Consider the following 26,384-nt stretch of genomic DNA (forward strand, 5'->3'; position numbering starts at 1 on the left):
AAAAAACCTCCGCGTCCTGTGCAATGCCACAGCACATCAAGGAACCCGAAGCGGATAAAACTAATCGCGAGTTCTTCACTACGGTGTCTCTCATAGCTGATTTGCCATGTCAGGACATAAAGGACTGCCTATACAATATAGTACCAAATGGAAAAATTGTATGCGATTCACAAATGTCATAGACCTCTTCAGACCTGCATGGTGTGCTCAGCCTTGCACAATGGTCTCATTGCAGGGGCCATAACAAGTAGAACAACAAAATTATGCAATATGTTTTTAATGATTGTGAAAGCTGATGTCGAGGAGAATACGTAGACAAAGTTTAAACAATTTCAAAAATGTTTTTTTTTTTTTTCATTGTTGTCAGAAGTTAGTGCGATCATATATATCTCTTTACTGAAGAGTCGCATAAATATGAACTTCAGCAGTTTGATAGACAAGCTTGCATAGAATATAGCGCATAATGTACTGAAGCTCTGCCACAAGTTTTTTTTTTTTGAGACAGAGACCTGTAAAGTAGACAAAAAAACATTCCTTGGGTCGACTTTGGAAAATTTTGTAACAAAATCCATACCTTCCAGAGCAGCTAAAATAACTGAGCACAAATAAACACATCCATATATTTACTCAAACAATATTCAGGAACCTAACGTTGATATATTTTATGCAATTCATAACCAAAGTTGGCTAAAACAGCAGCATGTAAGCACACAACTCCACCTCTTTGTCATTATTAAGTTCCAGTGCCTCGAAAAAATTTGGTGCTGTTGGGAGGGCAAAACAAATTGCGGATCTTTTTTTTTCCACTCATAAGGCAACAATATATAAAAATTTCAAATAAAATTAAGAGGCTGACAAGCCACCCTTTGTTGGATCTCATGTGGAACCACGTATACCAATATCTCTATTTTATGAACGAGATCTCAGCTACAGTGAACATCACTGACAAACTAGGCATGGACTGTGTACTTTGCAGTAGTGTGTGCTTTGCAGTAGTGCACCATGTGCCATTGGCACTAGTGGTGCTTCTGTGCCTTTCCGAAATGCATGGCCATGAAAGATAAGAAGAATTGTAGCAGTTATTGTCATCCATAGCTGAGAACATAAAAAGTGCCCGGCATACCTTTGCACATTCACTATTGTTTTCATATCTTGGTTTCAATGGCAGACTCACTATATGAAGGATCAGAGGGCATGCATGCATGATGGCAGAACAAAAGGCATAGAAGAAGATGCATGCCAGCACATGCTGCACCATGCCATGCACACTAAGAAGCCTGCTAGCACTACCTGTAGGAAGGCATGCTCCCAAAGGTGATGATGCGGCTATCGAGGGTGGTCGAGGCATGGTGGGGGAGTGCATCCTCGTGCTCCTTTTTGGCACCTGGTGCTGCCACCGGTGCCTTGTGCCGGGCTGAGCCTTTCTTTGGCCCTGGGGCTTGCTCCAGCTTGGGCATGGTACTCCGCCTGCAGTGGGCAAGCATGTACTGCTCAGCCAACAGCATTGTGCTGCTTCCTGCAGTGTTTGCTGATGGCTGAGGCCATCAATGCTGTGCCAGTGGGCCAAATGGTGTGAGCAGTCTGGCATTGGTATCGCGCTCACCTTGATGCAAGTGTTGTTTCATTTTGGCAAAAGGAAGAGCAGTGCAGTGATGCAAGGCCAAAAAGTTCAGTGTGGCAACACCATAGAAATAAACAATGAGGAAGACAGCAGCTGGCAGACGTGTGCTGCCTTCAACTTGCAGGCAGTCACTTGGAGTGAGTCCATGCAAGTGCAAGCACTTCACATATGTATCTACTTTGTAGACATAGACAACACCACAATGGGGAGAATTTGCAGCAGCACATTTGGCACAAGATCCAGGCTGTGTCTCCTCAAGTTTTTGCTATGGCCAGCATGTAGCCACTTTCTGCACATGCAGCAATTGATTTTGATTCCCCACAAATGCAGAGGTAAAGTATGCCCTTCTTTCTGCACTAAACGGACATTTTCTGGCACTATCATCAAAACGGGCACCCTGTACTGGTTTGCTGCAATGCTCCGTGCTCAGTACACATAGCCAACGAACGTCAGACTGCTAGTGCCAATGGCTAACAGGCTTCTTTCTGCATTCTAAAGCCTGTTTGGAATGCACAGTGTGATGCTGTTCTCAAGTTTACCCTTATGATGAATGCATCTTGGTTAGGAAGAGCTTGCTCCACCCAGGAAAGGAGAGGCAAAAGTGCCCACTTAGTCTGCAATTTTTTGATCATGTAGTTATCTACTTTCACAGGTTGTAGAGTACCGGTTGACAGCTGAAAAAGCAAAAATGTGCAGAAAATTTGAGATGCCAGTCATAGCAGTCATTTGTAGAAGTAGCAGTAGTGTGTTAAGCTGCACCAAAGTAACGCTCCCGCAAGGTCAGATTATTAGCCAGGAAAAGTCGCTGCGGCTCACAGGAGACCACACTTGCCTGTAGCAGGTGGCCAGGAGGGCAAAGAAGATGAAGACGCCACCAACCACTGACACGAGGACAATCACCAATGAGGGGGTGCTCAGTGCATCCTTCCTGCCCACTGCAATGCAAGGCCAAACATGAGTGAAGGGATATGTTGCACATGCACACTCTTCAAGGTGTTTGAACCACAACTTGCTACTCTACCAACTTGTGCTCAACATGCTCCTCCAGTTGATACTGAAATGCTAGTCATAGCAAACAACCAAAAAATGTAAAAGTTTCTTGCTTAGGCAAGAAAAGAGGTAAACAATCTACTTGGGCTTCATCATAAGAGGTGTTTCCATGTGCAGTGTCAAGGGTACTTTACTCCGTGACAGTTTCGCAAGTGTAGCACACAGGATGTGGCATTTCGGAATTTCGCCCAGAGGCTACTGAGCTGAAGCCTTGTATGCTTCTTTTTTTTTGTTTTTTCAAATGGGTAATGAAAATGAAATAATACAACGTCATGAGCATTCCACACTTTCGTGAGTGGTGCAATATTTAAAATTTTGCTCAGGGACCGCTTAACTTTTTCAAATGTGATGCTGCATAAATGAGTTAAATCCCACTAAATATTTCCAGCAAAATGAAGCAGCCATGGCAGCACAGTGGTTCTGATGTCCGTCTGAGTGGTTACGGTCCAAGCATTGCTGCTCGAGATCTCTATGGCACTAAAAGATGCCTCCACACAAAAAAGGGCACCTAAAGCATGATTTGCACACCCTTTGTCCCAGGTGCAGAACCCAGTACTTGCCTGCAACACATACTGGTGAGACAAGGAAAGTTCCTTGCCCTCACACAGCCATTCTCTTCCATGGCTATAAAAACGATCTGTGCCACCCAAGATGGGCGCCCTCATGATTGCTTTTGGACAACTGTCAACCAGGACAGTGATCTAAAGTAATTTTACAGCTATATTTGTACGTCTTGAGCAGAATGCACCTGAGCAGGTTCACGTACTTTGCTGTGTTAGTTTAAGGCCATGATTACTGCAAAACATAAATACAAATTCTAAGGGCAGTGGTCATTCTTGTACACACATGGCATGAACATTCTAACCTCTACAAAGTGGCCATGCCGTGTACTTAGCGGAAAAATTTTATTTTGGCAGTTGGCCTAAAACAGATTCTTTCTCCCTGTTTACTGTGTCATAGCCCTGTCAAGAAAGATATCTTGAACTCTCTAATAGACATTTTTTTAAAGCTGAAATTTGCATCAAAATGGTTTTTCAGTGCCTGCACCATCATTTGTCAGCTGAGAAAAAAACAGTTGGACAAGCCCTACTCATTGTAACCTGATACGGAGTACCGCAAAACCCGTGAGTTGTCACAAGCGAAAAATGACTGTTGGCTTGAGGTAAGCCTGGCTCGTCATGGTCCATTAAGGGGTTAAGAATTAAACAAATAGCACAAAAAGATAATGTTGATGAGAGGGTCAGAAATGAAAGGACTTGCACTGAGTGCCAGTTATGACATTTCTGCATCTCTCATCACTGTCATCTCCTTCGTGCTCCTTATTTAATTTTAATATGAGCAACTATTGTACACAGAGATTTTAATATGCTTAAGATTATTTGCACAACTTAAAACATCTCCAGAGGTATTGTCCCCATATTTCAAAAAATATTTTCAAGTTCGGTATGAAATATGTACAAATATTGTCTAGCACACATCCCAAAAGAAAAAAAATGCTTTACAGCCAACCTGGCAGGAAGGTTGAAAGGTACGGAGATCAACACTTTGCACTAAAATGTTTATATCAGTGAAAGCTTGTTAATTCGACCCCGGTTAATTCGCCAATCAGGATAATTCAAACTGCTTGCTCGGTCCCGTACGCTCGCTAATTGAGACGCTACGGGTCTCACACTGCTTAATGGGCTCCCGAAGGGAGGCTGCGTCCAGGTATGACTGATGCGGCGAGAGATCGTCAAAATAGCCCTATTCAAAACCTGCATTCCATGCTACAGTGTCACTCGTGGCTCGCACATCTCTGACGACAGCGTGCAACAGCAGACGTGACGACGAATGGACAGCCCTGTCTTCGAGAACAGTCTGACCGCTTAGCTTTGGCTTTTCTGAGCTTCACACCAGCCCGCAGCGATGGTGGCTTGAGCACCCAGCATCAGCCAGCCAAGCAATGTTTCGTGCCCTGATTGGCACACTGCTGATGTTTTCTCCCTCTTCCCCCCCCCTAATTTTTTTCCTTCTGCCCGCTGAAGTGCTGCTGTGCATTTCTTGTGCTTCCGTCCGCGTGGTTCCATTCTTCCAGTGCGCCGAAACTGTGCACTCGTCATGCGCCGTTCACTTCACTGCTTATCACCATGAAGGATGCCTAAGAGGCCCTCACTTTTTTTTTTTTTTGCAGTTCTATCTGCTTCAATGCTTCTGACAATATGTATGCAATAAGTAATGATGGAAACGTGAAAAACAGTCATTGCTGCACCATTCTTATCTCAAAAGCAGGCAACCATTGCCCAGTCTCTCACCGAATAAATTTACAGTGATTCAAGCAATTCAAAATTTTTTTCAGGGTCATTCAATGATTCGAACTTTTGCATAATTCTAACATTTTTTCCAGTCCCTTGAAATCCTAATTAACGCGCTTTTACTAAATGTGCCTTATGTAGAAAATTGTAGAATGTGCATTGCATGCCCAACTCACAGTAATAGCAATGCCCATTAGAAGCTCATCACATTAAGTTAGCAAGGGGTATACATGACAGTTGTTGCATGGACATCATTTTACCTTCTGGATATCTGGTACTCTGTGCTATGTCCAACTGATATTTGTGGTTCGCTGTGCAGAGAATGTTGTATATCGAAAAGGAATAAAATATCACGTCTCATTACACACAGCATTTATAACGCGCAAAGCAACACGTGTCTTTGCCCTCTTGCTCCCTTAAATCACCGTTAGTTGTTCATTCGTATCCTTTCTGAACCCGTAAAAATCTTGAAGAACCAGACAACTGTCCGCAGGTGCACAAAAGTAGACAAGCAGTGATTCAAAATCAAACTCATATTTTCGTAGTATTCTTTCTTCCCCACACTTAATACACTTCAAGGAAACTGTGCTATCAACACACTGAAGGTACAGGTAGCAAAAAATATTTCCTGCACTGACATGTTGCGATAGACAGCAGCAGAAGAAGGTATGGCCTGTTGCATAAGGATAGGTGAGAGCACAAGCAAGACATGCCATAGGAGGTTGTCCTGGAGCTCTTGTTGGAGCGGCTCGATGCATCCGTGGTGACGGGTGGTGGCAACGGTGCGGCCGGCGTGGCTGCACCACCTGGTGGCACCAGCGGCGGAGCCTCGGTGGCATTGGCCCGCTGGCTGCAGTCGGGCCCCAGGTAGCCCTCATCACAGTAGCATGTGTTCACATTGGAGCACACCTGCACACATATGCTAGCTTTCAAGAGCAAAGTCAGCTAAGGTTGCATAGGTTGACAAGCACAGGCTAAGGCTGCCCTCTGAGATCTTGGCACTCAAGTTAAGTCAAGTACACTCGGGGCATTCTAGGGCCAAGTCTAACAGCAGAAATGTATAAATGGCGGAAGCCAACAGTCACTGAAACCAAGGAGCACAGGGGATGTCTTTTTTTGTGGTTATTATTAATGCGAGATTAATAAAAAAAGAATAAAAAACAACCACATGCCAACGCTGGGATCCGAACCCACGACCTCCGAAATTTGTGTCCGGTGCTGTACCAACTGAGCTACGGCGGTGGCTGTCCAACGTTCTGCTTTTGGGGGTATTTATGCCTAGTGTAAGCGAACCCTGAGAATTTTCACCAGCGCCACCCTCATACATAGCTACATCAGCCGCTTTATTGAAGTGCTGTACTGTTTCATTCCAATAAACTCCCGTGCTCATCCGTTAGCGAGAGAATCATGCCGCAACATCCAGAGTCCGTTGTGGAATGTTGTGCTGTCAGCTGAATGAGTTGTGGGTCCATACACAAACAGGCACACAAAGGGCCACCACACTACTCACGCCATGGCCTGAGCAGGCGAGTGCCAGGTTGTTGCTCGGGCAGACCCCCAGCTCCCGGAAGTGCTCCACTGGAAGGCACGACTTGTTCACACAGATCTGCACACAACAGAAGTAGGTCGTATATAAGCAAGGTCAGCCTATGGTATTGATGGAGCCAGTGTTAAGATACAGGCACTGCTCCGCATGCAATTCAAGCAGAGAAAATTGCCACAGATGAAAACTTTAAAATATGGTGCCTGTTTTCAAACGGAGAACTGCGTTTGAAAACCTACATTCTTTGAATGCGCAGGAAAAAACATTTCAGTCAGCTCCCATCATAGTTCGCTCCCACATCATACTCCTTGTTATTTTCAAGGAAAGTACTGAAATTCGGTGCGAATGTCAGGAATTAAGCAAGTCATCCTTGCTCTTGCACCACAAATGTGTATAACAAAGTGGCCTAACTAGCAAAATCTGTTAAGACACAGTGTGAAGGGAACAGATGACATGTACTCTGAAGTGCAAAGACCAAGAGCAAAAGGAATGGTACAAGGCATTCATAATCCAAATTCTACAAAGAAAGTTTATGTGCCTAAAGGCTGGCCGATTTTTGGAAACTTTGCCTACTACCACTGACATCACTGTTTTTGATTTTCTTTATAGGGTGCTTTTTATCCAATTTTTTCTTACTATGGCTTCATCAAGTGAAGGATTACAACTAGAAGAAATTTTTTCCTGTGGTGCATCTGAAACAAGCCACATTTTCTTATTTCTTTTTACATTCAGTATTCTCCACACTTCAAAACTTCCACATTTGCATATCACTCCAGGTAGGCTTCAAGCTGAAACTCATTACCACAAAAAGTGGTTCTGCTTTGCATCCGTGGCTGTACTCACATTACGTCATGCCTACACCATTCTGTTTCAGATTGTTTTCAGTAAATATTATATTCGCCTATAATATTATAATAATATATTTATCTTTCTAATCAGTGCATAACGCATCAAACACGTACCTTGGTAGCGCCACATTTGGTCCCATCCCAAACAATACCAATGTCTGGGATGTCTCCAGAGATGGAACCTGTGGATACTCTGCAAAGTTTGGGAGACCAGGACAGTTGCTTACACAACAGTCTAAGCAAAATAGAATCAGCAAGACAATGACAGAGTTGATACCTGTGTTGCTGTGATGCATAACAAGCTACAGCAATAAATGCCTCATTACCTATTATGTAAAAGTACCTGGTCCAACAAGTGGCACAAGCCCTACATGAATACATCACTTCTATTCTGAACTGTCTATGCCTCACAATAGAGATGCACTTTTTATCATCAAATTAAATGTGACGCACTGCAGATAGTAACAATGGGGGATGGGGATTTGTGAGCTAGCATTATCGTTAAGTTTTGAAAGAAACTTTTTGCTTCATCTTACTCAGGTTGTATGGTCCTGTATTGCAGAAACACCCTGCTACTGGAAGGACCATTATTCACCAATATCTTACAAGTGCCTAATCGAAGTTACTTCCTAGCCTTTTAAGCATGCACTTGTTGTAGCCTTATGCTAATGCCCGACGTGTCACAATGTTCTCCATCACTCGTTGTCTCTCCATTTTCCTGTAACGCAGTTGGTAACCAGAGAAGAATAGTGAGCCATAGCGACACCCACTTGCACTCAAACTCTGAGCCCTCGATGGAGATGATGGTTCGCGTGTACAGCTTCTCCATGCCAAGCACAATGGGGGCACGTGCACCACGCTGACACTGCAGCGTGCCGCACATCATGTGCTCACGGCTGCACTTGATGTAGCCGCCACGTCCATCAGGCCCACAGTTGCCGCTCATGCTGCCCTGGACGTTGAACTCACCAAAGCACTTCTCATCCGAGCGTCGTGCCCCTGCATTATGACAACAATGCGAGAGGTGTTCAGCTCCATTGGGCCGTGGCTGTCACACAGCAACACGTGGCTGATGCAGACCACTTCTGTTTCTCGAACTCAGTCAACATTTCAGCACACAACCATTACACTTCCACTAAAACATACACACACTACCACGTGGACAAGTTCATCTTTTATTTATTCACAATATGCTGCGTTCTTGCCAATAAAACAAGAAGTTAAGAGTATCTGTCACAGGACATCCAGATCATAATGGACCTTTCTCCAGAAGCACCCTGCACATGCACCAAGCGTCGTCTTCCTGGTGAAAATGGCAGAAGGGTTCGTTTCATGTGTTTTCCCATGAACAGCATTTGTGCGACCAACAAAGCGGCGAACTGCAGGACAGTGATTAGGTGCAGTACTAGTATCTTGTGGGCTCACGCAGATGCATGTGCGGTCCCTACACGCACCTGCCTAAATTAAGATGTGGTCTGTTCCTCCTGAAACTTTGAATTTGAGATTAAACTAATTAAGTGCAGCGCTGGTAATGTACCATGCGGCGGCTGTGTTCACAGATGCTCTGGCTAGACAAAGCCAGTACTGCTTTAACTATTGGCTGAATGTAAGCCCACTCTGCCAATGTCAAGGAATATACACAGAGAAGATGCAAGGGAGTGTAGGCCTGCCCCATCAGGCTTAGTTCTCCTGCCAGTGCTAGAGGGGTGCACTGCCAGGAAAGGGTCTGTTGCGTTAGCGCACACGTTTCCAGGATTACTTTCAGTTTTACACGGGCATGGTTAAATTAATCGCTCTTTCACATCCATAAATGAATATGGCTCAAGTTTCTAGGAATGACTACCCCAATATTCACTTCTGGGAACTCCCCAATGGTCACCAAGATGGCGGAAAAAAAAAATGTAGACATCCTATGCACAGCCTTTGTCTAAAGTAAAGAGCCCTAAGGATTTGATTCTAAGATGTGTAGCAAGACTCTCGTAGCATCTGTGGGCTTTCAAGAGATGTTGAATACTGGCAATACCAAGCCACACAGCACAGCACAGCACAAAACCCCTGATCTCTAAACTTCTGACAAATAGCTGAACATGCAGTTTAAACATCCACACAAACAGTTGTTTGGATTTGTGGTGGGCATCCAATGTATATTTTTCTCAACATTCCATGAATCTTTGGTGGACATCCCATGGACTGCTTTTTTCTCATTGGCTGGTGCCTTTTAATTCTTTCTTGCCAGTGCATTCCGCGCACTTTGCCTCAACAATGCAGGAAATCGCGGAGTTGGTTCTTCCTTGCAGCTCATAGGCTTGGCAGATAAGCTTGCTGCGAGTATGTCAAAGATCAGCGCAAAATACAAAAACGGTTTCCGGTATATTCGTGGCTTGGTTACATATGTAATATTGCGAGTTGCTTTCTGAAGTGGATCATTTTAAGGAATTAAAACTCTCATTTTTACAGAAATATTGCGTTTGACAGGCATCAGTATTGTAATTCTTCCTGTAGCAGTATGTGGGTGTGTTGCCGCTAGAGCTGCGGCGCTTGCCTGAGCAAGTGGGGGAGCAAGCATGCCACGGCATCAATAGAACTTCATTCGTCACCATATTCTACCTTTGAAAAGATTTCAACCAATTAAACTAATCACATTCGCATCATTCCATTATTCGTACTGACATCCATAGTCTCTTAGAAAAGGAGAATGTGGCTGCTAACACACAGTTCCACGAAAAATGCTAAAATCAGCAATTTTTCACAGAATCGTAGAAAAATATGGGCCTTAATTATCACCATTTCAAAATGGCTTCTGTCAAATGACCTCAACAATAGCAGAATTAGAATTCATACATACAGTTGTACCTTGTTATAACGAAATGGTTTGTAACAAAATAATAAATATAACGAAGAAATAGCAATTTTCTTAGAAGCTCCCATAGAAGCCCATTAATGTGACAACTCATTATTACGAAGTAAAATTTTTTGACAACAGGATGTAACAAACTTCCAGTGAACCCCATTAGCCATACTCGGTGCCCAATACTTCCATATCAATTCGAAGTGGCAAACTGCAGATCCCCCGTTCTCCGATCTCCTCGCTGCCCACTGCGAGTGCACTCTGCTTCTCTGCTTTCATGTGCACTTTAGTTTCCATTTTCGCACCATGTATAACACAACTCAATGCTATTCAAAGAAAAACAGCCAGGATTATATTTAACAAATAAGAAATAATCGAGTTTCCAACTGAAATGATGATACGGACAAATACTGCAAACTCACTGAGTAAATTTAAACTTGAACACTGCCGAATATATACCCTTTTCCAAAACAAGACCAATGCGCAATGAATATTCGCATATGTTTAGTGAATATCATTTCCACACTGACTGCTTTAAACGCTCATTTATTCCATAAGCAACTGGAAATCAGTCCTCTTATTACTAACAGATCATCATTGAGAATTTTATTACTGCAGTTAATAGAAAAACATTTAACTAGTAATTCATCAGCTGACCATTTGTTTTGCAATTATTGTATCTTTGCTGGTGCTCTGCTGTTCGTGTTTCAAATTGTATTTCAACTACATATGCTGTGTACCACAGCAAACTACCATTATTTTGTTCAGTGTTCTTTGTAATGTGCTGACATAATACGTAGCGCATTTAGGTTTTGTGCAAAGTGTTTTTATTCTGCTTCAAGTTTCTATTATTGCTATTTTTTACATGAAGTAACATTATCGAAACCTTGTCTCATTTCTCTTGATTTACATTGCAGCTTTGTTGCACCTGCCTTAGCTATTTCTAGTATCTCGGATTTTGCCCTGACCATCGTTGTTTGACATGCTCTTCAATTTAATGTTCCTACTCTTTTTCACCTGTTATCTTCTTAGCCCTATTATCTCCTCCTGCAACATTGCCATGTGCATTAGCAGTATGCATAAAACATTAATAAGAACTAATTTTAGATTACACTATTAAAATCTTCTGCTGGCATTGTGCAAGTGTTTGTAACATGGTTCATGATGTGAGAGTTCACAATGACAAATATGGAATGAAGACGTTATGAACAGGACAGTTGCTTACTTAGCAAGTGCTTATTTTTCAAGCAAGGAGAAAGCTTTAAATAAGAGAGAGGGATAGCTGAGATAAGAGGTGCTCAACAATGCCACCAGAGACCTTTACATTAATTCAGCCACATCAGTAACAGTGCAGTGAACCCTTGCATTCTTCCGTTTTTTTTTCCTCATATTTTAATTTGGAATTGTGCACTAAATTTTGAGCACACGTTAAGGGGACCCCTTCAATTGTGCCCAGGTGGATCAGATCAAACAAGGCACTCTGCATCAGATGGCTGAGGCATGTTGCTTGCTCGCCAGCTTAGGAAAAACAAGGAAGCTTACCAAAGCCCCAGATGAATTCACACTGTTCATCTGAGGTGTGGCATTTGCCTCTGTAGCAGAAACCGCTTCCCTTCTTGCAGTCCTGGCCAGCCTTCTTGTAGATGTTGGGTGGACACTGCAGCGCAAAGAGGTGTGCTTACTCACACACCTTTTTCTTTCACTTGAGCGCTTCACGTCATCAGCTTGGACTCACCTCACCGGAATGGCCGTCACAGAACTCGGGGATGTCGCATTCAGACTCTGGGATCCGGCACAGCTGGCCAGCAGCACGTAACTGCAGCATACGCGCCATGTGATGCACATACACCACCTTCTGGGAACATTCTCAGGCCAAGCCATCACAGGGAGCATGTCGTCATTTGGCAACACAGTAAATCCCCCACCATGTACTGCTTTTGTTACGACAAATGTCTAGAAGGAGTTGTGCTATTGTTCATGAGTATGTAACCACACTCCACTCTTGGGCGCATTAGCCTGGAAAGTTTTGAAACGCGAGACATGCATACAATGCCATTTTTTTTTGTGTTCACCCAACAGAAAGAGGGCAGCACTGCTCCGGTTTTGAACGGCATTTCCGTAACAACATAAAATGTTATTTTTTGTCCCTTGAGGTGTAATTCAATTACTGAAAACCTTGAACAACAAACAAAAACAACAGCTGAGGTGCAAATGTGTCAGAATGGAAAGGAAGTCTCTTGTGTTTGCTGTCGAGTGTACACATTGCATACCAGGAAGAACAGAAGACTGCACCCATCAAATCGGATAAAATAGCTCACACGTCAAGTCTTCTGGGAGAAACTTGGTCACAAGCAGTTTTTCACAGCCAGTAATGCAAAAATTTTACACACAATCTGAAAAAATAATAACTTCTCCTCCCATCAGTAAAATGCTTGCACATGCAAAGAGGCACCGGTAAAGACATTATGCTGTGTCTCTACTCCAGAGAGCAGCATGATTACCACTTGGAGACAGAAACCAAACAGCATGGTATCGTCAATGTTTTCGCACAAGGGGATGAATGCTGGGTCCATAAAAATGCAAATAAGTATGAAAGAAACAAGGCAAACCCCTACTCAGCACAGACCTCATTTACTGGAGGACTATTTGAGTTAATTGCTCTTTTTTAAAACTAATTCCTGCACAGAACCACCATGCACCTGTATAAAATGACATAGATGGCTGTCACTGGTGAGCACAGCTTGCTGTAAACACCACTTCAAGCTTTTGCAGTTAGGCTTTATTAACAAGCCACAGCTGCCATGAGTGTCTTCTAATTGAGGCATCACAGCAAAGGCACCATTATTGTGATATGTTTCTTTCATCGTGCTGCTCCTGGCTGTAAGTTCCGTCTCCAAGGTACTAAAGAAACTACAGCATTAAAGAAATGTATGTGCAAATATTAAAATATTTGAACATGAAGAAATAATGCATTTGGATATCGAATATCTGTTCAGTATGAAAAAATTCTTTAAGAAAAGTAAATAGGCTAACACTGACCTTTTTTTTTTCAAAAAAGTGTACAGTCTTCACCACTGAACTGAACAAATTTAGGCCGACAGCAGAACAAAAGCCTTTGAATATCGAATATCCGTTCTGTATAAGAAAATTTTCACAAAAACATAAATAGGAAAATGTTGTTGTCTATTTTTTTTTAATTGTGTATGGTTCTTGCCATAAAAATAAACAGAACTGGACACACTCAGTACAAAAAAAAAATATGCACACAGAAATGTGTACTGCTTGATTAGACAGCATGTGCAGCATGCAGCCTGTAATGCAGTCATTTATTCGGACTTTAAGGAATCAAAAGTAATGCCTGAAATATGAGATATTCAGTTTATAAAAGCACGCTAGCTGGCATCCAAAAGCGGCATGCAGCTGGACACGGATGGCTGGTGAATGCGTGGCTGATAGCTGCCTTTGCCGTGGGCGAGCGGCAAAGCCCAGAAACCGAAACTACGCTGCTAGGCTATTTTTCGGCCTAGCGACACTGGCACTTGTATAGTTGTCGAGCCTGCTGTCATGCGCATTTCTGAGGTGTGTGGATTACAATGATCCATCCAATAGCCAGAATTTTTACACAATCACTTGAACTACTGGTCACACCCCAACTCGCCCCTTTGGGACTGGAAGCGTCATGTAAATTTCAGCAAGAGGGCTTTCCTGCATATCACAGGTCACTAAAAGAAAAGGTGGCGGTGCTCAAACTAGAAGAGTTGCGAAGGAGACAATGCGAGTATATTAGGTGTGGATGTCACGTAACATATTATGGAATGATCAAAAAAAGAACAGCGCGCTTTCATATTGTGGCTGTTCAAAAAGGGTGGTCGGCCGTCTTGTTTCCATCAAGTGCGGTATGTGGAAAAGCACACTTGCGGAATTTCACATAAGGTCCAAGCCTAGCAGTGTCCAAATGTGATGGACAGAGAAGAAAACAAAGAGACGCCTTCGTAGTGTTTTCCTAACACTTTAAAGTTAATCTTCAGATAATATGCCCAGATATTGTGGTTTTTTCATTGTTGCACTTGAAAGTTGGCGCAATATTCGATCGTGGCCACTTATTTGCAAATTTTTGAATATTTGTAAATTCTCGAATATCAATTTCTTGAACTAAAAATGAACAAAACAGCAAGCATATTCAAATATAGCAAACCGCTATATTTATAACCTTTTGTTCTGGCGTGTACAGCCAGCACAGTAACTGTACAAGTGGTTACTCCCCATAACCAGTGTTTAGGCCTTGATACTCATGAGCACAGATGCACACACTGATAGCATTCAGCAGAGGCTTAAACAGCAAATGGGCAACCCATTGCACACACCTTGCAGTTTTCACAACAAGGCCCTGCAGAGCAGTTTGCTTCAACACGCAGCTTGCAGGTGATTGGGTCACAGCAAGGATCAGCTTTTGCACACTCCTGGAATCAAGCAGACAAGCACATGGCAGGTGAGAGGAGGTGGTTATGATATATATACATAAGAAACAACCTAAAACAGCTCTTAAAACTGTTGAAAGCACCTGCTGATAACTGCTGTAAGAATGGAAAGACATCTGTGACAATCAGCCATCAAAAAGTGCCTGGATAACAGCAGCTGTTCTTGTAAGAAAGAACGATGGTATCATATTACAGGGCTGTATTGACTACCAAAGAGTGAACAATTAACAGAAAAATGCCAATCCTCTCCCCTGGATTGATTACACACAGGACTGACTTTGTCATATGCCAACTATTTCTCACCGATGGATTCCAAGAGTGGCTATTGGCAGAGTAAACTTGATAAGAGAGACCAGGAGATGACTGCCTTCATTATGCCAGACAGCCTCATTTGTGCTCCAGGGATACCATTTCAGCAATGCTCTGTTCCAGCAACTTCCCGGTGAGTAATGGACACCGTACTAGTCAACTTATAACGCATGGTTGAAGCCGTGTTCTCCAGTAGTGCACCAGTAGGATTTGAAAGCTTGGCTATAGGAGAACGCTATTGAAGGACTCTGTCTACAATTATACATGGCACACAACAAGTACAGGGCATATTCGAGGTGAGGTGAGGGGGATTTTGTCTCTGCTTTATGATCATTTGTGTAACACCTAGCAAGCATAATTTTTACAGGTTTGTTCTATCAGTTTTTTTTGTATTTTTGTCACTTTGCATGGATTGACTCCACTCCTACCTTAGTTCTGGAAAGGACTGGTAGTTATACAATAAATAAATAAATAAATAAATAAATAAATAAATAAATAAATAAATAAGATGAATCCCACATGACAGCATGGCAGCACAAAGAAGCGTGGTCGACAGAAAAGAGTGTTTGATCACACTGATGACAAAGCAGTAGCTTAGGCCAAGCGAACAGTGTAGTACATTCTGGAATGGGCATTTGTTTATTCAAAAGACAGGTGTTTGTATCGGATCCAAAGTAGCGCCCGTCCTCAGTGATATCTTTCTGTCTCGAGTTGATTCTTATATTGAAAAGAATCAGAGTGGCCTTGCAAAAAAGATTTTCAGGTATGTCGATGATTATCTGGTGTTTGTTGACCGACATGAATTTACAAGGAGGGCGGTGGACATTATTAAGATTTTTAAAGAATATGGGCGTAAATTACAGTTCACCTTTGAAACTCCTACAAACGATTGCCTGCAGTTCCTTGACACAAAACTTCATTTCGTGCAGGATCATGTGTGCTGGAGGTATTCTCCGAGGTCTGATAAACCACTCTTAAATTATCAATCAAATCACTCAAAAATTGTGAAGTGCGGCATTGCTGTCTCCTGCCTAGGATCGTCTTTGCTCAAGTCGTGCCCCCACGAAATGAAGGAAAGTTTCTGCGAGCAAGTGAACAGACTAAGATTGGCTGGATTTCCAGAGGTCGTGCTGTTTCTAGCTTCTAGCAAGGTGCTGAAAATAGTAAAAGAGTTCAATAGGTCACTTTTGAAGGGTTCTGAGGAGAAAAAGAAAAATATTGCAGTCATACCTTATGTTCATCGGTTTTCTCATCAACTAAAAAACGTGGGTAACAGATATGGTGTTAATGTTCTCTTCTCTGCCCCTCAGAAAGTTAGTAGTGTTTGTGCGAAGGTTGCTGCGCGCTCTAGCAGCGGTGTATGTGATAAACGAAAGCGGTGCTGCACTGTGAATCACAAGAACCGCTATGTCAGATGTTCAAAAGGAGTGGTGTATCACATTTCCTTTTCTTGTGGCCGGACCTATATCGGTCAAATGGGCCGCTGCCTCAATGTGCGCTTGCAAGAGCATTTTTTGTCATTGAATAAGTCGCCTTCATCTAATCTCGCTAAGCACTGTTCAAAATGCAGCGGCTGCAAGCCTTTGCTTGACCAAACTAAAATCTTGTTCCGATACCCTAATCAGCTAACCAGAGAGATTTCAGAGGCCTATCACATCCGTAAGAATCAGCACACGTGTGTTGCCGACCCTATGGTGGTTTTGCATGAAAGAGAGTTTTGTTATCTTGACGCACCTGTATGAGCACTTTTCCTGTCACGCCTGCGCGATGGCTTTTGTTTTGTTTGTGATTGTTCTTCCTTTTGTGTGTTTCTCGAATAAACGCGCAGTTGCGAGTAAGCGCTTGTGTGGTTTGGTCTCTCTTGTCTGTTGTCCTAAGTGCGCTTTATAATTTTTGAAAAAAAAAAAAAAAGTACATTCTGTTCTGAGCAAATGCAGGCATGCAAGCATATTACATGCACCAAATGGAATCTCTCGGACAAGTGCCATTAGCACTGTGCTTAGGTCTCTCAGCCTGCCCTGCACAGCAGTGCCATGTATTTAACTTTTTATTTGCCTATCTGGAGCAAATTGAACTAATTACTGACAAATTGTGACATCTTCTTGCATCTAATAGAATTGAATTTGACATGCACTGAACTTTTTGTCCATATATGTATATCACCAGCAGGACTAACTTCAAAGCTTTCATACGTACACATCTTATGCATATTCACCCCAATTCAATGACCGCACATTTTTATTCTTTTTTAATTCTTTTACTGTACTATTTTCTGTACCCTTCGCTTTCCGCCTTTCTCTTCAAAAACCCTTCCTCAACACAGAGCAGCATGTCAGTGCTGCTTCAACACCAGCTAAATTCTCTTTTTCAATAAGGGGTACACGGCTTTCAAATCATGAAAATCTCGAAAAATAACGAATTTTAGAAAATGGAAGCTTTTGTATCTAAAAGGTCTTTCTAACTATGCCCCCAAAAATGCCCAGAAGTGACACAAAATAAATAGCTTCCCTTAAAGGGGTATGAGAATCTTAAATTTTTTTTTCTTATTTGTGAACCTATGTTTCTGGAACTTAGCATGCGTATATCATAGAATGCTGATTTTGAATATGCATTAAGATTTCAAATATCTCACCTGGAAGGAAATATACGGCAAATTAACATATCTTAATTAGGTCATTTCTTGCGGGCCTTTATCGAAATTTATCAGTTAGAGAAAGCTTTTTAAGAATAAGCAGACATTTGCACAGGCCCACAGCACATCCTAAAGCTAATAAAATATCTGTAAATTCGTTTTGTTGATCATAAACGAATAACAAACTTGGAAAGAAAAAACAATGTAGCAGTAATTTGCCCACATTTGGCCTAATTGCTAATTTATCATGTTTAAAGGAAAAAGGAAAGCTTTAGGATGTGTGGCATGGTCCTTTGGAAATGTCTACATATTCTTAAAAATGCTTTTTTTAACTGAGGAATTATCATAAAGGCCAGTAAAAAATGACCTAAGTGGGATGTTATTTTGTCATAAAGTTCTTTCCAGGTGAGATATTTGAAATCTAAATGCATATTTGATATCAGCATTCTATGTTACATATGTGTGCCAAGTTTCAACAAGTTATGCTGACAAATAAAAAACAAGTTTTTAAGACCCTCATCCCCCCTTAAAGAGCTTCCCTTTCTCTGACAAATGAGCAGTACCCATTGAAGTCTAATATTACACAACATGAAAAAAGTTTTCGCTGGACCAATATTTCAAGGCATGCGAGTTAAAGTTAATAAGGGCTTACTGTACATTATCATCTGTTGCTACTTTTAAAATGCACTGAGTGATCATGCGTCCCATGTTCAAGGAATTATGTCCACACAGAGTTTCTAAATATTACCTACAGGAAAAGATGGCACCACCGTCTATGCTAGTTCTTTAAAGGGCACTTCATCCACTGTGGGAATGCTGGGAAGACAGAGTACCATACTTGGCTTCGCCCAAAAACATAACTAAGACTGCAGAAATACAAATTTTTGCAAATTATATTTTGCAAGGAAGCGCTGTTTTACAATCAATATGTCCTGTAATAAAATATGCTTACTTTTGCAATAAATGAGTGGAAAAGCAGAGAGGTGTAAACGAGCACTAAATTTGCTCATGGCGAGAGAGGGCTTTCTTTTCATGCCGCCAAATATAGCTAACCATGGAAAATAATTGGTTGCGTTAAAGAGACGCACTTTTTAGAGCAAATATACTTGCAAAAAATTTGTTAGCGCCCCATGTCCCTGCATAGGCTATGGTTCGTGCCAAGAGAAACTTGCCGGAGCCCTTGCTTTTTTATGAGAGACTAGTTTGCATGCACTTAGTGCTGGCTCTCCCCATGTCCTGGCACTGTGCTTACAAATTTTGCCAAGAAAACCATGAATTATAAAGCTGAAACTTGTCTTAGTCGTAAGTGATGGCCATGTTCGTGCTGATAAGTGCAACATGTGGGTATTTATGTGAATTATTTCATGAAGTGGAAGTCATTCCTGCATGCAGTGCACAGCCACCGCTAATCTACGAAATGAACCAAACGCAATCCTTGGCAAGTACGGTTAACATAAGGTGCCCTGCGCTTGTAGAAGTACTTTGTGCTTTTTAAAGATGAATGTCGATCTCCGCGACTCCTATGAGAAATGTGCAGAGTGGTTACAGCAGCAGACTGCTGAGCTCTCAATAAACACAAGACTTTGTTTCCTTCTTTCACCTTTCAATGCACAAGAAGCACAGGCTTCTGCTGGAAAGCCAGCTAGCTGCGTAAATGGCTCCAAGCGATGGGGCAAATGGGTTTCCGGCTTAGCAGGCACCAGATACCGTGCTCAGTTCACTTTAGGTGCCTTCTGATGCTTTGGATCTCAAATAAACTGGTGTGTAACTGGACAAATACACCACCACAAAGTGTGCAAAACATAAGTGAAAACTAGAGCGGTGAAAACGAAACTCAGCAACCAAAAAAACCCAATCCGTAGCACAGTCAACAAGCCACCAAATGTCAATCCAGAACCGCTGTCTTCTCGGCATGCCTCGGGTGTCCATGGTCGATGAAGTGCAGAGCCGCCAGCTTTCCCTCTAGTGAATAGTAAGAAACAACTATGACACCACAGGCAGTGCACAGCTCGTATAATGACTTCCAGTGGAATACGTGGGTTGCCTTCAATTAGGCAGTAAAATCGCTCTTGTCCAGGCAGCCCGATGAAATGGTCTTATGATGGCACGGTTCCATGTACCACAACCAAGAGTGCCAAACAATCGCTTTTACTTTTAGTCTAATTGTATAACACCTCGTGAAAGGTTATGCATAATTGTAGACTAATGCCACGCCCGTCATTGTTCTTCTTTTTGTAAAGAAAGAGGATTGATTGACTAATAGATCAACAAATGAGCCAAAGCAACGCTGTGGCCTATGAGGCATGTCATAGCAGATAGCCCAGGATCCATATGCGGTTCTTTAAAGTGCGCCAACAAAACAAAAACAAGAAAAGAACTGGGTTGGTGTAGACGTAGCTAGCACAAGGTGACAAGGCATGGTGAGCACTCACCTCCATGGTGCCACAATCACAGTCCTCATCCTGCTCCTTGATGCCATTGCCACACGAGCGGAAGTCCTCGAGCTGCAACAATTTTGCAGGAGGAGCTGCTACCATAAATTCCATAACTACTATGTATCACATAAACATGTTCAAAAAGGAAAAGTAAAAGATGCACAATTCTTCTTTCTTGTGAAAAATTTACAGGTGTCAAACATGTTCACAAATGCTAAAATAAATGTGTGAAAATTAAAAGAGCTGCAATGTGACATAAGCAGCTTCTTTTCCAAGTGGCTTCAAACACCACCCTTTGAGAGGAAAGTTTGCCACTGCCAAGGGATTCAAATAACAGAGTAAATGTTACGTACCTTGTCTGGGAAAGCAGCAAAGACTGTACAATACCAGTTTGCCAAAGAAGTGGCAGTACTAAACACCAAGGCAAACAGTTCAGAACCAAATGGCTAAACTAAAGCTCTAGTATACTGCTCACTTGAGATTTACTGTTGATCTTAAAAGAGAGAAGAAAAAAAGAAGAAAGAAAAAGCAAGCAGTGTCTTGGTGCAGTAAAAAAAAAAGCCACGGTCTTCTTCAATGAATTAGTTGTAACTAGGGGTGCACGACTCTTCAAAATTTTCTAATAGTGAATTGAATATCTTTTATTAAATTCACTGAATGAATCATCTGCACTATTTGATTCACTGAATGAATCACCTGCGCTATTTGATTTACTGGATGAATCAAATAGCGAAGGTTCAAAATTATTTGAAATGAACTGAATCCGCTCTCAAGTTTTCGAAAAGGATTCGAATCACTAGCAAGAGTTCAAACAGGCCACACCTGTAGTTTTTTCAAAAAGGACCCAATTCGATGCTGCAGAGCATGCTGCAATGATGAGTCTCTGCACAAAGAAGGGTTCAGTGCCGCGATGCGGTCTATTCATGTGACAGCGTTCATAATATATATACATATATGGCCTTCAAGATTGAGAGACACGACCGGGTTCAGCAAAGTTCAGCAAAGCACACCGCTAGTTTGTTCACTGCTGTCATCAGAAGCAAAACATAATTTTCCTATGTGTATGACAAGATGGTCATGAAGTTAATATACTGACTTTGTGTTGTATGCTCCAGGTGGCTATTAGTGTTGTGTCTCTCGGCATTTACAGCTTCAATTCCATAAGTTATGGCGCCACCATTGGCGTTACACTATTTTGCAGGCTTATTAGTTTTGTACGAATATTGACACAAGTAGCAAGTAATCACAAAATTATTCGATTCAGTTCTTTTACTATTCGATTTGTACTCAATTTGGATTTTAACTGTGCTATTTGTATTTGATTCGGCTTCCAAAAAGTACTATTCGCACACCCCTAATTGTAGTGATGATGCATTGAGTGGGACCTATGTGAAGACAGCGCATAATTTCAGCAGCTGCTCTAGCACATGTGCAAGCCAGGTGCACTACGAAGCTGCGAGCAGTGCACCACTCTAGTCTACACTGCATTCCAGGTCCTCTGGACTGCCGACAAATACAGGAATGCGTGCCTTTGTCACGCCTTCGTCAGTACTTCCATGAGGTGCCAACGGTGTGCAGTGAATTGGCACTGACGAAGGCCCCTGGAGTTCGCCGCAGTCCAAAAGAACCTGGAACATTGTGTGGACAGCATCAGGGTGCCAGTGGCAGCAATTGCACGGGCTCAAAGCAAGAATGTGCAGGAGCAGAAACCACCAATTGGCACCAGCATGAGGAGGCAGGTAACGGCAGATCTTGCCAGCATGAAATACAAGCCTTCACACTGCAATTTGCCGAAGAAGCAATACCATTCCAGACTGACCACGAGGCAAACTATACGTGCATCACCAGGGGCCGTACTTTGCATTTGTGTCACAATTAAAAGCGTCATAATCTGCCGCAGTGGCCGCACCTGATTGGTCGAAACACAGGAAGCGGATGTCTGTTTTGGTTGCGATTGTGAGCGGCGGTGGGATGTCACTCTGTTGCGGTTGTCGCAGCACCTGGTCTGCTATGCGCTTGACGTCACTGGTCCGTTTCTTCGACTCTTCCCTGCATCAGCTAACCACCACATTCACTTCCGCTGTTTCGACCAATGAGGTGTGGCCACTGTGCCAGATAATGACACCTTTTATTATGACACAAACTCGGAATACGAACCCAAGTGTCCAACAAACTTGCTTATGGAGACTATAAACTCAACTCCTGAGCATTTCACTTCTTAAAAGCAGTCAAATAATGAGGCTGCTCACATTTTATTCCCATGTTTGTTTCGTGTGAAAAACCAATTTTTAGCATAGAAATTTGTAAATTAATGAACAATTTGTGTTTCAAGCCAGGAGTTTTGATGTGTGCCATTGTCAACCCAGACGTGTGATGACATCATTGAAGCTATCCTTCTTTCTTTTCTTCTTTCAGCATTGCCATGCTGCATGTGTTTTGCATTCTTTTATTCATACATCGCTCAAATAAAAACTGCTCCAGTACAAACATTATTCCATTTTGGCATGGTTTGAATGCTGTTACAGTAAACTAGGCTTGTGTGAATACAGCATAATGGCAGCAGCAGCCGTTACTGTCTTCACCATGCATGGCTCACGATGGGTCTAGGGTGGCTTCTTCCAGCCTGTCCCCTTTCTCAGTGACATGTGCGTATCATGCGCAAGATTGCTATAGAGTGATGGCAAAGGGTGTGCACTGAAGCGTGCTAGAGGAAACTTGCTCTCTGGCTCGCGGCTAGGTCATGGCCATGCTAACTGCCGCTGATGGCCCTTTTGAGTTTTGATACAGCAGGTTTCGAGACATTTGAACTTCACCACAAAAACCTTCCAAGGTAAGCACTGGCAAACATATAATACCTACTGCAGTTCATTGTGCAACACAAAAAATTTTTGTCCAAACTGACATTTTGAAGTATGCAAGCTTGAGTTATTAAGGGCACGTGGGGATGGCTGCCTTTCACGATGCCAGAAGCCAGCGGCGAACTGGGCCAGAGAGAGGACTTTCCGCTCCTGCACGTTTCTTGCTCTGCAGGCTACCAGAGCTCACCTGGCCAGGCTTGTTGAAGAGGCAGATGCCATGGCCAATGCGCAGAGCATTGATGTATTCCTCCAGGCTGCACGATGAGAAGTGGTACGGCTGGATGTGGTTGGTGCCTCTGCAAAGGAGTTGTAGCCGAAGTCAAGCAACCAGCCTTCTCTCGAGGTCAGCCAAGCGGAGACTCACAGAATTCCTGGTGCCATGATGCAGCCCCAGGAGTCTTGGCACTGGCAATTCCCTGGTGGAATTAAAAAATAGAGGGATGATCAATTGGACCGACACGGAGAAAATGCAGGAGCATTCTTCTGTACCTTCGCTTCCTTTGTGCTGTCATTCTGCAGCCTGGAGCAAGTAGCACTATAACCACTACTGCTGCTTGTAACTTTACTAAGCCACTATCATCACTAGAACTCAATCACTTGCGCCTGTCACTGAAGTGTCCTTCCAAAGTTCCTATCGCTGGTGTTTCGTGAGAGCCAGTGTTTCATTACAGCCTGTGTGTTCATATAGTCGGTGCTTCATTTTAGCTGGTTTTATACCAGGTGGCAGGTGGTGAGGCGGCATCTGTGTGAAGCTTCTACCTGTTACAATGTGCAGGTGCCAACGCCAGACAGTTTTCGCCATCATGGTCCTCCTAATGCTCTCGCATTAAAATGACAGCAAAAGCCCAGAGTTACAGTACAATCAGCAAGCTAGTGCAACTACAGAGGCAGCTGCAGAAGTGATTAGCTAGCATGCCAGAACCACTTACAAACAGATAAACAGACCAGAGATCTTCATTTCAGGGCAGTTTTTTTCCCTACCGGTGTCCTCCAAATCAAAATATGTACACAAATATATGTGCAGGCTACTGTCCAGATCTAAACCCAAAAACTGCATATGCACATATAGAAAATCTTATGCTAGTACATGCTGGATGGATCCAGTTAGTACACTTTGTAGCTAAGCAGGGTGCTTTATGTACAGAAGCAAAAACAGCAGAAATATAACCCTACCATTCACCAGTGACCACATGGTTCACTGGAAATAAGTGTTAGTCATCAGTGGTTGCACTAGCTAATCGTGGCCTTCTAAAGATTACGCTTTCCAACATACCTAGTTAGCAGGTCTGCGTTACTATGCAATAATGAGATCATGACATCCAACTTTTGAACATAACTACTTTTGCAAACAGCTAGCTGGTCTGGCAACTTTGATTGCTGATATCAGAGAGGCATACTTGCCCCACATCATCCATTGCATGCTGTTTGCTGTGTTGACGTGTTGGCACAAACACAGCTGATGGTGGTCACTTGAGAGTTTTTAGTTCCGCGAAATAAAAATGAAATGCTTTGCTATTTCGGAAACCTTCCCCATAGTATGTGAGCTAGCTGATGACCTCAGGAGAGTGGCGTGCCAACGGTACCAGTCATGAAATTTCTGGTGCTTTGCAATCTGCTCCCCCATTAGCTGGGATTTGCCCTTACCATGATTCATGCATCAGTGGCTCATTAGTTAACTAGGAAAGAAACTGGAAAGATAGTAAATCTCGCTTTCCAGTCAGAGGGTGACCTTCTTGTATGCTTCCCAATCATGAATGATTTGGTTTCTGATGCTGTGATCATTGAATAAATTCATGATTTCTTGAATAAACTCATTTGAGTCAGCACTGTGTGTGCCTGGTTCTCATGTTTGTGCTGTCCTTTTCACGCATTGACCAACCATAATATGAACAACCAACTTGTCCAAACCTCCATGCAAACAAGTTGTTTTTCTCTTTTTTTTTCTCTCACAAAGTACATCACCCCAAACCAATCGGTAGTTCCAAGCATTACACCAATGCATTTCTTGCAAGCTGCTGCTTGTGCACAAGCACTTAGTTAGCACTCCTTCCTTTGCTGGACATGCTTCAGAAGGAAAAATTCAAAGATCCATTCAAAGGTCTCAAGCAGCACCTGTCAACACTGTGGTGACGATCTTTCTGCATTTTATCAGTGGCTTGCACCTTTTTACACATTCTCTTTAAATAACATTGCTCCAGTTCCATCAGTTAAATACACAGCCACGTGAAAAAAATCTGAATGGTGATTATACAACTGGTAATGTGGAAAATCAGTGCTAGCTGGCACGTGCAACCCATGCAGAGTCCCTGCATCCCCTGCCTCCTCCTTTCTCCGATATTGCTCAGCTCCACTGATGCAAAGTGAGTATGAACACAAACATGCCTTTCCTGGGAGCCTTTATTCATTTGTATTGGAAAAATTCACACAATTAGATATGGGCTACATGCGTGAAGTAGTCACGTGATCGGTCCCTGTTGTGGCCCTCCCTCTGCAGTGGCCTAGCAGTTATTCCATAAACCCCCAAGTGAGGAGAGGCAGACAGCATCTCTGTTATCCCTGTAACCTACTCCTTACAACACTAAGCACGACTGAGCACGAGTGCCCATTTTGCACAGTTAGCAATATTACTGTACTGTACTCTTATTGTACTCTTACTGTACAATTGTCTCCTCCTGACAACTCACGCAACAGCACAAGCACCCAAGTTCACTCAGAAACCAAATTGGCATAGTTATTGCCCCCACTGTCATGGTGAGGCCCCATAACACCCAATGGAAGAGTGGGCTTTCAAAGGAGTTGTGCCTGCAATGGCAAGATACAAAGGCACTCACCTCCATCATCATGACTCATTCCCAGATTGTGGCCCAGCATGTGTGTCACAGTGCTGGCCACCAAGTGGGGCTCATACACATTTGTGTCCTGCAAGTGAAAGCCGGCATTTGTGCCCTGCCCTGGACAAGTGCACCACTCCTGCAGCACTCACCTGGCTGATGCCCACAGCCTTGGCTGTGCACACAGTGTCCGGGATGGCCATACCCACCTCCCGGCTGGGGAAATGGCGGCCCCTGCACAAGTCACAACAAGTGCCCTGTTCTGAGGTAGCAGCAAGAACATGCTGTTTGTCTCCACTGTAACCACCGTAATAGGGCTTGCGTGCAACTGCAGGTTGCAGTGAAACTCCTGTTTCATTTCTGCTGTTCTTGAGCATAGGTCTTAAATACCTGCCTTGCCATTCCCTTCCCAACTGCTTCGTGGCCCATTTCTGAATCTGGAAAACTAGTGAGCATTAGCTTGTCCTGACATGCTAGTTTCTAGCTTGTGAGGCTTCAGGTTTTCTGACTGTCATTTTTGGCAATTTACTCAACTGCAGGGCAGCATGAGGAATCTGAAAATAATTCGGTACCGGAATTTTCGCAGGTTTGTAAAGCTGCAGGTATCACAGCCCTATTCTAGAGCACCTACTTATTCTTA

General features: G+C 42.9%; 1 protein-coding gene across 9 annotated transcripts in view; it reads right to left on the reverse strand.

Moving 5' to 3' along the window:
* Window positions 1-26,384, reverse strand: part of mmd (disintegrin and metalloproteinase domain-containing protein mind-meld) — a 55,946-nt gene that overhangs the window by 10,753 nt on the left and 18,809 nt on the right. For 5 of the 9 annotated variants that reach the window (XM_077660154.1, XM_077660153.1, XM_077660152.1 and 2 more), the window contains 14 exons: window positions 25,897-25,978; window positions 25,745-25,832; window positions 23,278-23,329; window positions 23,101-23,209; window positions 20,053-20,124; window positions 14,566-14,661; window positions 11,937-12,017; window positions 11,744-11,858; window positions 8,124-8,352; window positions 7,468-7,546; window positions 6,473-6,568; window positions 5,676-5,871; window positions 2,454-2,556; window positions 1,291-1,467 (listed from right to left, as the gene is read on the reverse strand). In XM_077660154.1, the coding sequence (XP_077516280.1) occupies window positions 1,291-1,467; window positions 2,454-2,556; window positions 5,676-5,871; window positions 6,473-6,568; window positions 7,468-7,546; window positions 8,124-8,352; window positions 11,744-11,858; window positions 11,937-12,017; window positions 14,566-14,661; window positions 20,053-20,124; window positions 23,101-23,209; window positions 23,278-23,329; window positions 25,745-25,832; window positions 25,897-25,978 (1,575 nt within the window). Of the gene's footprint in view, window positions 1-1,290; window positions 1,468-2,453; window positions 2,557-5,675; window positions 5,872-6,472; window positions 6,569-7,467; window positions 7,547-8,123; window positions 8,353-11,743; window positions 11,859-11,936; window positions 12,018-14,565; window positions 14,662-20,052; window positions 20,125-21,584; window positions 21,684-23,100; window positions 23,210-23,277; window positions 23,330-25,744; window positions 25,833-25,896; window positions 25,979-26,384 lie in introns of all 9 variants that reach the window. The other 4 variants (XM_077660150.1, XM_077660149.1, XM_077660148.1 and 1 more) reach the window with 1 other exon arrangement.

The sequence above is a fragment of the Amblyomma americanum genome, chromosome 3 (genome assembly GCF_052857255.1).
Source record: "Amblyomma americanum isolate KBUSLIRL-KWMA chromosome 3, ASM5285725v1, whole genome shotgun sequence".
NCBI classification, from domain to species: Eukaryota; Metazoa; Arthropoda; class Arachnida; order Ixodida; family Ixodidae; genus Amblyomma; species Amblyomma americanum.